This window comes from Bacidia gigantensis, assembly GCF_019456465.1.
Source record: "Bacidia gigantensis strain McMullin 20006 chromosome Unknown contig_132, whole genome shotgun sequence".
Taxonomy (NCBI): domain Eukaryota; kingdom Fungi; phylum Ascomycota; class Lecanoromycetes; order Lecanorales; family Ramalinaceae; genus Bacidia; species Bacidia gigantensis.
The window spans coordinates 1,285,853-1,298,735 of NW_025408592.1; the positions used below are offsets into that span (position 1 = coordinate 1,285,853).

General features: G+C 50.8%; 5 protein-coding genes across 5 annotated transcripts; 3 read left to right on the forward strand and 2 right to left on the reverse strand.

The window, feature by feature from the left end:
* Nucleotides 1–193: 193 nt before the first annotated feature.
* Nucleotides 194–1,136, forward strand: KY384_001651 (uncharacterized protein; the record flags this gene model as incomplete). Its single annotated transcript, XM_044810181.1, has 2 exons — nucleotides 194–458; nucleotides 496–1,136. The coding sequence occupies 2 exons, from the start codon at nucleotides 194–196 to the stop codon at nucleotides 1,134–1,136; spliced, it is 906 nt and encodes a 301-aa protein (XP_044673193.1).
* A 98-nt stretch (nucleotides 1,137–1,234) lies between these two features.
* Nucleotides 1,235–2,800, reverse strand: KY384_001652 (uncharacterized protein; the record flags this gene model as incomplete). Its single annotated transcript, XM_044810182.1, has 3 exons — nucleotides 1,235–2,103; nucleotides 2,149–2,574; nucleotides 2,623–2,800. The coding sequence occupies 3 exons, from the start codon at nucleotides 2,798–2,800 to the stop codon at nucleotides 1,235–1,237; spliced, it is 1,473 nt and encodes a 490-aa protein (XP_044673194.1).
* Nucleotides 2,801–3,629: 829 nt separating this feature from the next.
* KY384_001653 (uncharacterized protein) lies at nucleotides 3,630–5,981 on the forward strand (the record flags this gene model as incomplete). The annotated part of the gene is made up of 1 exon (XM_044810183.1): nucleotides 3,630–5,981. One exon carries the CDS (start codon nucleotides 3,630–3,632, stop codon nucleotides 5,979–5,981), a length of 2,352 nt encoding a protein of 783 aa, XP_044673195.1.
* A 170-nt stretch (nucleotides 5,982–6,151) lies between these two features.
* On the reverse strand, nucleotides 6,152–8,546 carry KY384_001654 (uncharacterized protein; the record flags this gene model as incomplete). Its single annotated transcript, XM_044810184.1, has 2 exons — nucleotides 6,152–6,308; nucleotides 6,352–8,546. The coding sequence occupies 2 exons, from the start codon at nucleotides 8,544–8,546 to the stop codon at nucleotides 6,152–6,154; spliced, it is 2,352 nt and encodes a 783-aa protein (XP_044673196.1).
* Nucleotides 8,547–9,835: 1,289 nt separating this feature from the next.
* KY384_001655 (uncharacterized protein) lies at nucleotides 9,836–11,648 on the forward strand (the record flags this gene model as incomplete). Its single annotated transcript, XM_044810185.1, has 2 exons — nucleotides 9,836–10,056; nucleotides 10,103–11,648. The coding sequence occupies 2 exons, from the start codon at nucleotides 9,836–9,838 to the stop codon at nucleotides 11,646–11,648; spliced, it is 1,767 nt and encodes a 588-aa protein (XP_044673197.1).
* Nucleotides 11,649–12,883: the final 1,235 nt, after the last annotated feature.

Sequence of the window (12,883 nt, forward strand, 5' to 3'; positions counted from 1 at the left end):
GGCAAAAAGAAACCCATCCCCACAAGCCCTACCAGCCCTTCACACACACCCGCTCCTTCTCTCTAACCCCTCTCAGCACAGTATCCCCCCTAATCTCCGCCCCCTGATCTTCACATCCCTCCTCCTAAGCCTCTGGGCGTACAAATGTTTGATGATGATCGTGTTTCAGAATCATATCATTTATATGCCTAATATGCCGCCGTTCAGCCGGCGGGAGCGGATTGAGGATTATGGCGCGAGGGTGGAGGTGGAAGGAGATGGGAGTGGCAAGGGAGAGGGGAGGGGGAGGGTGGTAATTGGAGGGGTGGAGTGGAGGGAGGAACGGGTTCGGGCGAGGGATGGGGTGGAAGTTGCGTTGGTGGTGGGGGAGGTAGGGGATAGAACGGGCGAAGAGAATGGGCAGGAAAGGGGGAGGGTGAGAAGGAGAGGGAGGAAAGGGTTATTGTTTATTTTCAAGGGTGAGTTTTCTTAAGGTCTATGTACGAGGGAGTAGAGTATTTACAAGCCATAGAAACGGTGGGTCCATTCCACCACGGCTTCCTGCCATCTCGCAGGTTTTGAGGCTATTGCATGAAAGGCAGAGAGGTGAGGTCAAACACACGCTTGTCGCGCTCTCCTATCGTGGTTTCTGGAAATCCGAGGGGCGGCCGTCGGAAAAGGGCATCAAACTCGATGCTGCCGCCGCTATAGAATGGGCGGCGGAACATCATCCGGGCGCTTCTTTGACACTCTGGGGACAGAGTATTGGTGCTGGGGTAGCGACATCTGCGGCAGCGGAGAGCCAACACAGACCATCAATTGACAAGTTGATTCTTGAGACACCGTTCACGTCCGTCCGAGATATGCTGGCTACGCTATACCCGCAAAAATGGCTGCCTTATCGATACTTGTATCCTTTCCTTTGGAACCACTGGGACAGTTGCCGAGCTTTACAGGAGATGACTGTCAAGGGCAAGAGCACCCAAGTCTTGATTGTGTCAGCTGAGAATGATGAGCTAGTTCCTCCGTCTCATGGTCAGACGCTGGAGAGTGTTTGCAAGGCAACTGGACTGACAGCGAGCCGAGTCGTGATCAAGGGCGCCTTACACCACGAAGTATTGTTTAAGCCAGAGGGCCGCAAAGCCATTATGGCGTAGGGGATGCTGGAATACTGATTTGTCATCGGTCGCTCTTATCAAAGCTTGGGAGGGACTTTTCTAATGCGACACCAGAAAACGAAGTTACACAAAGCCCTCTAACTTTGCACCCTGCTCAGGAGGGATTGAGAAACAGGTTTATCATGGCCCTTTGACTGTGCACCCTTATCAGGAAGAATCAAGTCTTGTTGATGAGGAAGGACTTTCGTGTCGCTCTGTGGCTTCGCGATAACGTTCTTCAGCGTGCCAAAAGAAAGCGTGTCAGCAATCCGATTTGTGCCCGCAAAAAGCATGACCAAGCGGTCTATACCGCAGCCCCATCCGCCTGTGGGTGGCATTCCCCACGCAAGGGTTCGGATGTAGTCCTCATCGACGTCGCGGCGTGGATCCTCTGGGTCATTGAAAGCCAATTGGCTCTCAAATTTGCGACGTTGTTCAATGGGCGAGTTCTCTTCTTCGTAGGTGTTGACAAGCTCTTGCGTTTTAATGAAGAGCTCTCCTCTGGCAGCCACGACTTGGCCATTTTGAGGATGGGTGAAGGATTTAGAGAGTGGAGACATGCACTCTGGATAATTGATAATCCACGTGGGAGCTTCGCATTGAGGTTCTAAGACACGAGAAGAGAGCTGATCGAGTAGACGCGGTAAGTTTGGCCTTGTAGGAATCGGTATTCCATGTTCAACAAGGAGCTGAGTAACCTGAGCAGTAGCGCCTGGTAATGACAAATCAGGCATCTTGCTGCCTAGAGTAGCTTCAACAACAGGTATAAAGTCCAGCTGACGAAATGGTGTCTGGAATTGTCTCAAGCCCCACTCAAGAGCACTCAACTCTGTGGCTTCGAGGTCCCGAGCTATCCCTGAGAATAGGTAGAGCATATGTTCTGTCATCCATATCAACTCATCTAAATCGGCATATGTTTTGTAGAACTCGCACGTCCAGAATTCCGGGTTATGATTCAAGTCGATACCTATCGCGATCAGAGAAACTGTTTAGCTAAAGGGTACGCGCTCACCTTCGTTCCGAAAACAGGGTCCAATCTCAAAGACCTTGTCGAATCCTCCAACGATCATTTTTTTTAGCCACAACTCCGGTGCTATACGCAATTCTACTTTGCTATCTCTGAATCCTGCAGCATAAGTTTTGAAGGGTCTTGCAATCGCACCACTAGCACTGTTTGCAAGAATGGGAGTTTGCACGTCGACAAATCCTTCAGCGAGAAAATATTGCCTCAAAAATCTCAAAAGTTCAGATCGCAAGCACAGAATATCGGAGGCTCGTCGATTCAGCAAGAGATTTACGCTTCGGCTGCGAATCTTTGTCTCTTGATCAGTTATCTTCTCAGGAAGAGATCGCTGACATCGCGCAAGTAGCGCCGGCATTTCGGTGGCGAGGATTGAGAGCTCAGCGGACTTTGTTCGGTGAGGTTGTCCTGTGACGCCTAAGGAGTATGAGCGGTGCTTTTAGGAAGTGGAGATTTCACTATTACTTATGATGTCTCCTCTGTTAAGGTCCCCCAGGAGCGATTTGAATGTTGATCCCTTTATCGAGTCGTCTGCCATGTTTTGGAAATTGACGACGCATTGCAGTTTAAATCTTTCTTGAGCAAGCTCTAAAAAGGCAAGCTTGGATCCAGCAGTCCGTATTGACCAGATTCTTCCTTGCATTTGTCAGAATGGGCTGCTGTGGCATCACAGGCACAGTACCTCGAACGGTTACCTCTTCATCCTTTATTGTATCACCTCGTCTAATGTCTGAGTTGAGGAGACGAAATTGTTTAATATCTACGGCATTTTCCTGCTTTGGCATCCTAGGCCAGAGTACGTTATATGTGCCTTCTTTATTGTTTCCCACTCGAATTCTTGGATTTGAAATCGGACTTTGCGGAGCCGTCTCAGCTGATTTGGCTGCTTTTTGAGACCTTGGTTCATGCTTTTTATGATTTTTGTCTGCTAACGCTGCGTTTTGGAAACAATTGTAGAATTGGAGGTGGGAAGGCCTGGCAATGGACGACATACGTCCTCTGGCGGCTGAAGGCCGTAAGAAGGGAAGGAGTGCGCTCATTTTCTATGAACACATTAGCTTCTTTCGATGGAGTTCCACTCTAAAGGGCGAGCGTAGGCGATTGTAGTGATCAGACAAAAGGCATATTCGATCATACGCGGGCAGAAGCAAGCGTCATTCGCAACGGTTCTTGTGATTGCTATTCATCATACTGAAGCCGCTCAATGTGCACAGGAATAGGTACGAGTAGACTCACCCGTGAGTAGAAAGTTTCGAGCGCTGATCAAGCACAATGGCTCTCCCCTTATATTAAGGGCGAGATGTTGAAGCTGCAGCTCGATTTCCAGAAAGGTTGAGTGCCAAGCATCTTAGGGCTGATGGCAAGCTCCGCAAAATTTCCGCCCACTGGAACCACCAAAACCGGTTGTGTTCCTCAAATCTCTGGCATTTCTTGACAATCACTTGTAATCCGTCAAGCTCACCTTTTCTGAAATGGCTGGCGGTGCGAAGAAGGCCACAAAGAAATTTCAAAAGAATCATCTGAAAGATACACTCGACAATCGCAAAGAATTTGCCAAAACCAAGCAACGACAACAGCTCAAGGCCAAAAAAAAGGCGAGGCATGCGATTGAGAATGGAAAACGACTTGGCAACGTGGGGGAACTGCATGAAATTAAGGAGGGGGCCAATGGCGTTGCAAAAGACCTGAGCAAAATGAGTGTGGATGAATTCTTTCAAGGCGGATTTGAAGTTCCTGAAACGAAGAAGGGTAAGGCAAGATCCACACGATTAGCGACTGGGAAAAGAAAACGTGGGATGGACGGAACAGAGATGCATCAAGATAATGATGGGTCTGGAAACGAACAGTCGAGTGCTTCGGACGCCTCGAACGCAGCGCTAGACTCCCATAAGCAAGATCTTGAGGCGCTGGCAGAGAAAGATCCTGAGTTCTATGAGTTCTTGAAGCAAAACGACTCGGAGCTCCTAGATTTTGAAAACGATGGCAAATTGCTTGAGTTAAGCGAGGATGAAGAGGGGGATGAGCAGAATAAGAAAATCAAGAAGTCCAATGAGCCAACGCCTTTGAGCAAAGATACAGTCGAGAGGTGGAGGACAGCCATGAATGAACAAAACTCACTTAATGCTATGCGCCAGATTGTCCTTGCTTTCAGAGCCGCAGCTTTCATTAATTCTGACGACGGACAAAAGCGACGATACACAATTCCAAACTCGGAAGTCTATCACGATGTGTTGATCACCGCCTTGCAGCATGTTCCTTCTGTCGTGAATCACCACATAGCGCCAAAAGAGACCGTCGCAGGTAGAATACGAGTCGCTACTGACTCGAAGAAATTCCGTACCCTCACGCCTTTCTTGAATTCCTTTTCAGCAACGATTCTACACCTGCTCTCCAATCTGTCCGACGCTCCAACAATCAGACTCACACTTTCATCTCTCATACCATTGTTGCCATGCCTCCTCTCATTCAAGAAGATACTAAAGACACTCATCAAGACAGTCGTCAATATCTATGCCTCTTCTAAATCTAAAGATGAGGCAACTCTTGTCACGGCTTTCTTGCTCCTTCACCGCCTGGCCGTGGTCTCTGACCCTTCTATACGAGAATCCGTCCTTAAGGAGACATATCAGGGCCTCGTCAAAGGTTCTCGAGTCACGAATGCTCATACTTTACCTTCGATAAACCTTATGAAAAATAGCTGCGTTGGGCTATGGGGCGTTGACCTGAATCTTGGCTACACAACTGGCTTCTCCTTCATCCGCCAACTCGCAATCCACCTTCGCAGCAGCATCGCCCAACCAACAAAGGACAGTTACAAAAAAATCTACAATTGGCAATACATTCACAGTCTCGACTTCTGGTCCCGGATTCTCAGCACGCACTGCAACGTTGCCGTCAACACCATCATCAAAAAATCCTCCGACTCTCCACTTCACCCACTCATCTACCCACTTGTCCAGGTTACTCTGGGTACTCTTCGTCTTATACCAACACCGATCTACTTCCCTCTCCGCTTCCACCTCACGCGGTCTCTGCTCAGGCTTTCCCGGGCAACCACAACCTACATCCCTATGGCGCCCTCCCTCCTCGAAGTCCTGCAATCACCAGAACTTTCTAAACCACCCCACCCGTCGACCCTTGCTCCACTTGACTTCACCACTACTATTCGAGCACCAAAATCCTACCTCCGCACCCGTACGTACCAAGATGGCGTCGGACAGCAGTGCATGGAACTCCTTGCCGAATTCTTCGGCTGCTGGGCTAAAAGCATAGCGTTTCCGGAACTCATCATTCCACCCACCGTGATGCTGAAACGTTGGCTCAAGACTGCATCCGCTTCTACCACCCCTCTCGCAAACGGAAGAAGCCACCTCGCGAATGGTAAAAGCCGTAAAGTCAGTGGAAAGAGCTCCGTTGCGAGCGGTAACAAGAATCAGAAATTCAACGCCTCGATCTCTTTGCTTCTTGACAAAATGAACCAGAATGCAGCCTTCATCGAGAAGTATCGTAAGAACGTTTCGTTTGGGCCAGGGAATAGAGACCAAGTCGACGACTTCTTGAGGGATGTCGCATTGGAGGACACTCCAATGGGGGCTTTTGTGGACGGATTGAGGGCGCGAAGAGAGGAGAAAGAGAAGCTTTTGGAAAGAGGAAGGAGGGAGGAGGACCAAAAACGAGAGGAAGAGAAAGACGAGAGGGAAAGGGAGAGAAGTGGGAAGATGGATGTTGATGATGATGACGAGGAAGCAGAGGAGGAAGGTGAAGGGGAAGAGGTTGAAGAGGAGATAGATGGGGAGATGGAGATAGAGAGTGAAGACGACTAAGATGACTCTACTATCACGATATTTATTCGTGCGTGTAGCATCATGACTGATATGTGAATATACATTTCCCATACCTGCGGAGTATTCTCATTCTCAGTTTTTCACCTCAAAGCAATTCCACAAGGCCGCCGCCCCTGATTCCACCACACCACGTCCATCCTCATTTCTGCCTACCCTTCCGCCTCAATCTCATAACTATTGCTCTTATGCTTCGGCTGGAACTTGAAGTCCTTGTGTGTCGGACCTAAGAACATCTCACTGGATACAAGAACGTCAGCGGCTTTCTTACCAACCCCATCTTTCCACTCAAATGACCCCTTCGCACCACTCCAAACGTCGAAGAAAGAAAAAGAAAAATGACAGAACGTACGTAATCTTAACCCAATCCCTATAATCCCCACTCCCCAACAAACTCTCCAACTCATTCCTCCCCCTCCACGCCGGCGGCCGATCCTGCAAATTCGGTGGCAAATACTCCAACAACCCCACCGGCACATACCGATACGCAAAGCTCAACCACTCGAGCAAAAATCGCCTTGTCACGCCCACGCCCCTCTCATCACTCCCCCACACCTCCAACCCATACTTTGCGAACGTCTCCACCAGCCCCAATCGCTCCGAGGCGCTCTTGTCGATGTATTGGCCCGTGGCGATCTCCTCGAATATCCATGGTTTTATGAGGGCGCCACGGGCGATCATCACGCTGTCGACTTTCGCGTCGCGGAGGTGGTCGGTGTAGTGGGAGTGGGAGTAGCAATCGCCATTGCCGAGGAAGAAGACTTTCTCCGCCTTCCCATTAGGCTGGTGGCGGGGATCGGGTTCGCGGACTGTGTCGGCCAGCGCATCGGCTTTCTCATTGTAGGAATCAATGAGCGCCGCGCAAGATGCGATATAGCCCCAGTCCGCACTCCGCGTATACCGTTGCTGCCTGCTCCGCCCATGCAAAGTAATGGCCGCCACACCAGCAGGCTTGTTATCGAACGCGTCGACGTCGCTGGTGCCGTGGATTAGACGGTCGACGAGCTTGAGGGCCGTAGGTCGCGCGTCTTTCGTGCCCATTCGGATCTTGACGCTGATGGGGATGCTGGAGGACACGGCGGACATGCCGCGCAGGATTTTTGTGAGTTTGCTTGGGTGGTCGAGGAGCGCGGAGCCGGCGCCTTGGCGGAATACGAGGTCGATGGGGCAGCCGGCGTTGAGGTCGATGAGGCGGAGGTGGGGGCAGAGGGCTGTGAGGATCTCGGTGGCTTTGATCGCTTGCCAGGGTTTATTGGCGGCGATTTGGGCGGAAAATTTGAGGTCGTTGGAGTTGGTGTAGGGGGTTACGATGTTGGTGGCGGAGGTAGTGGGAGGCGGTGAGTAAGCGGGTGGGAGGGTTTCGGAGGCATGGGCGCGCATCAGTGCCCATTCGGAGCGGGAGCCCTGGATTAGGGGTAATGACATGGCCATCTCGCTGTATGTGGCTTGAGCACCGAGGGAGACGCAGAGGCGGCGGAAGGGAAGGTTGCCTTGTGTTGTCAAGGGGGCGAGGACGGGGGTTTCGGGTCCAAAGTAGATGGGACGTTTCTCAGATGGAAGGAGAGGAGGGTCAGTGTATTGTGCTCGATTGTCTTGTTGCGAGGCATCTTCTTCGCTGCTGGTGTTGCGATGGTAGTGATGGTCGTGATGGACTTGCATCACCTGGTTGGTATTATGCTGTCTTTCTCTGTTTTCTAGATCATGATTGTATATGTCGGATTTGGGAGTCTTGAAGCGTCGTTTTGTTAGGTCAGTCCTCGCTTGTGGGGATACATCATTCGTAATGCTACCACGGGCGGTGGTAGGGACTCCATCTTGACTTGATTCTCTTTCAACAAGAACAAGCTCTCTCTTGTCATCCACAGTATCTCTTTCTTGCATATGAGACCCGACGAAACGACATTTCCAGCCCACATCACACTTACCGTTGGCTTTCCACACCGGACATACCCCTTCGAAAGTCTTAAGATCTTCCCTTTTACCCTCTCGCAGGTACTTTCTTATATCATGCTCAAACCTACAACTATCGCCAAATTGACATTCCTCAGGGGAGAACTCGGGCGCACAAGCTCGACTCGAGCATAGACCCACCTCATCTGAAGCTCTCGTGAATTGACGGCCTGTATTCTGGCCTTTGTTCTTTTTGCCTTTGCCACGCTCGGCTCTTCCGCCACCTTGATGATGAGCGGCACCTTCAGCGGCATCATCATCGTCGTTGTGTACGGTAGAGCGATCGTCTCTTTTATTCGCAGAGACATGAACAAGAAACTCGGCTTTGATGGGCGCCATGCCCTTCACACGCTCACTGCGAGCTGGAATCTCAATCTCTGGGTGCTCCAACTTGATACGCTTAGACGGAGCATCGGCAACATTCTCACCATGATGTTCGTATTTTTCAGCCTTTGTAACCGCAGAGTCTTCGACGAATGCCACTTGCTGAGGCTGAACAACCTGCTCCAACCCATCGACGATAGTTGGGGGCTCCAACTTGACGCCTGGTTCTATGGGGTTGGAAGGGGGATCTGTTGGGTCTAACACACCCTCCATACTGATTGGGTAATGCCAGGTCTACAAGAATAGATATATTTCTTCGGGACGAGGCAGGACGTGCACTATGATTATTATTGATCAAGCACAGACAGCTTGAGGGCCGAGGGGCAGATTGTGATAGATCTAGAGCACAACCGACCCAACCAGGGATATGAAGCTAGAGCAGAAGAGCCCCCAGACTAGACCTCGTGGCGAGTAGGGATTATCTCATTTAGCATGCTAAGCTGCCGCCTTAGGGGCCCGAGGACACGTTTCCGGTCGGCCCAGAAGGAGGAAGAGGGGGGATGGAAGCTTAGGAAGATACCGAGAAGGTGGCAATATCAAGGAATAATGATGGTGGGTTGATTTGGATCTGCGATTAATCTCATTATTGCTTCGTGTCATCGACGGCAGAGATGCCACCCTCTTGACATCAAATAAATACGATTTAATTTCCACGCCCAGGCCCGTATATTGGATCGACTGGAATCAAGCACCAGAAGCGGTGCAAGTGCCACTTAGATGCCGGATGTCTTGATCCCCTTCGTTGCTAATAGTTGCTAATAATTGGTTGATGCGGCTAGAGCGTAGTTGATTAAACCGTCTTGCCGTCACCCACTCGGCCCATCTCCATTTCCCTCTGGTGCCTCCCTAACGCCTCTGCATCCTAATGCATTAATGCACCCGAAGACCCTACTGGCTCTACTCTGAATCTGGACTACTCCTGTCATCTATACCCAGTGGGAACTCACTACTGCACCTCCACGTCACGAATACATACTCACTGCATGCTGCCTTCCTCCTGAGTCCTGACTCAAACATCATCGCTTACATATCCAAACGTCCCCATCTCTATCCTACGCCATCTTCGCATCAACACATACAGCCCCTCCTGACCTGAAACCCATCGCGCCACATACGACTCCACCTTCCTTCGGCCCCTCTCATCCGTAAAGCTGGATTCTCGAAATACACCACCTCCTCTGCACTTTTCGCCTGCAGTAAGCAACAGTGATCGCTCCTCAACCGCCGAAACCACTCCGATAGGCACCCCTCGAGGCTTTGCGACTGGCGCTTCGCTGCCTAGGAAAGCGGAGAAAGAGAAGGAACACCCGTTCTCCTGGCATCGGAACTTTGCCTTCGGTGGGGGCAACAACAGTTCTTACGTGGACTCCACGCTACTAGAGTCGGACTTGGAGGACTCAACCTTCCCCTTGTTCGATGATCCGACAAGCCATTTCGCCATGGGTAGTCGCTCGACACCCATCGATATAGCACCACAAAATCAAGGGTCGCACAGATCTGCCATGTCTACTGCGATGCAGGGTGTGGGTGGTGAGCGGCACTCGTCTGCCATGAGTATAGGAAGTGGGTATGGTGGAAGAGGGGGCTCGAGAGGTTCCATCAGTGGCGCTCAACCTATATCCATGTCTGGTCAAAACAAACCGCGGCGAGAGAGTCTGGCAGGGAGTATGGTAACAGGGATGAGCTGGGGAGGTCAGTCAGTTGGAAGCTGGATACGGGACGAGTAGGTCATCCTCAGACGTTGATCTTTACTTGCTAATGACGCTTAGCATCATCATGCAAGGCACTTCTCCCTTTTCCCATCAGTCGCAATCATTTCATTCATCGTCGTACCAACCCAAGCTCGAAGCCGATTTCATGCGCGACTTTTCGTGCTGTGGATTGACGTTACCATCTTTACACGATCTACTGGAGCATTATGAAGACAATCATCACCAACAAATGCGCGGCTCTTCCACCGAAGGTCCTCTCCCAGATCCAAAGGCTGCGATTGCAACCAACGCAGCAGCCGCAATCAAAGACCCGAAATCCCAACAACAGATTCCAAAGACTGCGACTCCGCAAAGGTCAAATACCCCTATACAATCGCAGAAGACGCCCACACAGACGCAGAGCTTTGCCGTTCAATCCAGTCAGGAAGATGAGACAGTTGGGACTATGGAGATGGATGATGACTTTTCGCAACCTCAGATGCAGCAGTATGCGATGAACCCACCACGACCGGTCCAAAGAAGTCAATTCGGGCAGCCGGCACAACGAACACCCCAGCTTGATATGGGCGCTGTAAATGGAAACAATGCGTACCTTCAGCATCAAGGTCTTAAACATTCGCCTACTACCCCAGCGAACGGAAATAGACCATATTATCAACATAATCCTACAGTCTCTTCAGTAAATACTCCAACGCTCACTGCAGGTCCCAGCAACCACCCTTTGCAACAAGAACAATTCTACACCCCCCAGTCCTCCGCTCCCGGCACACCACGGGAACTCGACGCTAACTTCATCGACAACATGAACCAGATGAGCATGTCCTTCCTGCCCAATGCGACCGGCTTCAACGATTGGAATTATCAACCAAATAATGAGATGCTAGACCTGTGTATCGACGAACCTGCCAAGCGGCTCTTTGCTCGTAACGATGGCACGTCTTCATTTCCACCAATCACTACAACAAATACTGCGGCGACATCGAGCAACGGTCCAACGTCCTCGGGCACGACTTCGTCAGCCCCTGCTTCTGCCGTTCAACTTGGCGACGGTCAGTATAGCGAAAACAGCACTCTCGCAAAGACTATCCGACAAGCACAAGCCGACGCTGGAGTTCCAGATCCCTCAGCGGATGGGATTCCTAAGCCCTTCCACTGCCCGGTTATTGGCTGTGAGAAAGCGTACAAGAACCAAAATGGGCTCAAATACCACAAACAGCACGGCCACAACACGCAAACCCTCCAATCCAACAGCAACGGCACTTTTAGCATCGTCGATCCAGACACCCTCGTCCCCTTTGAAGGCACCCGAGGAATGGAAAGATTAAAGCCATACATGTGCCAGAGTTGCGGAAAGCGATACAAGAACTTGAACGGGCTGAAATATCACAAGGCACACAGCAGCGGGTGCGACCCGGAGATCTGCTACCCGAAAGGCGTTGACGGAGTGGCGGCCGGTGAGGCAGGGGCCAACATCAAAGGCGGAGGCAGAGTGAGTAAGGCCGGAAGTAAGAGAAATAGTCTCATTATGGCTACGCAAGAGGAGAAAGAGGGGGCTCGAATCCCGGTGGAGGTGGGACCGAAGGGGGAGCAGATGGTGATGTGATGGCTCTGCTATTCCTTGCTCTCCCCTCACTACCCATCGAGGTCAGAAATTGATGCATTTGAAGAGGAGGCCTATGAACAAATTGGAAGAAGAAATGGAGGGATGTACAAAATTGGCGGTCGAATTTTCTTTCGCTCCTCTCCTTTGTATACATGTCAGTATTGATTATTCTTACCTCATTCAGCTAGTCAGACGCGTTTGGGCGAGGCGTTCTCGGGCCATCATTTATGGAGGGCGGTTGGCAACTCTTTTGCATAGGCAGGTAGGCATGTTTGGCGTGGGGCGGGGATTGTGTGTGGGAGAATTGCTTGTGTGCATGGCTGAGGCGCGTCGTCTGAGATATACATATATTGATTATCAGTTGGAGCAGGGGTGCATGTAACATAGCCTGCGGTGGGCCTTGGAGGTCGTTATATGTACTTCGGTTGTGTTTCTGGTTTGTTGGAGCATAATGGCAGAAGGGGATTACTATAAGGGTGACTGAGAGATGCAGGGCACAGATAAGAATGCCTCGATATTGGTATTCCTCTTACTCATCTCTCATTTCGTTTGCTGCCATCTTACTGTAACAAGTTTAGCGGCAGCAGACACAACGCCGTATATTCAGCCACTACCACTCTTCCAGTCGATGATGCCCAGAGACTCCGCTGAGCCACTGACGCGTAATAATTCCAATATTACGCCACAATGCCTGCTTGAAAAAGCAAGCGGAAGAATCTTGCATTTATTATTAACAGCAGGTCGAACTTGGCAGTGCTTCTGTTATATCTTGATCATGTGCATGTAGATGAAGTGCGCCACTCTTGATGTTCTGCATCTGCGTCATGTATGCATGAGTAGAGCGAGAAGGGTCTTGTAAGCGCTGGGCTTATCATCAGCTGTATCTTGTCCTGTGGCTGGGTGGAGAAGTTCTGGCGCTATCTGGACGCTATCAACAATTCGATCACGGCGGACAGACCCGAGAGGGAAATCAGGGGACCCTGATAATCCACTTTCCACATTTACGGACCACTCGTATTGTTCATTTCTATTTCCTCTCCACCCTCCCCCCGTCACGTCGACATCCTCACATACTCTATCGAGTATGCAGTCCAACTGATCACCGACTCAGTTGTCGCGCCGCACTCTAGTCATTGTTGGCCAGTGCGGGACGTGAGGGGGCTTGGGGGCTCGATGTTTCAGCTTGGTCTCGGTTCTACTACCGACTGAATCCGCATCGACGCAGCACAACGAAT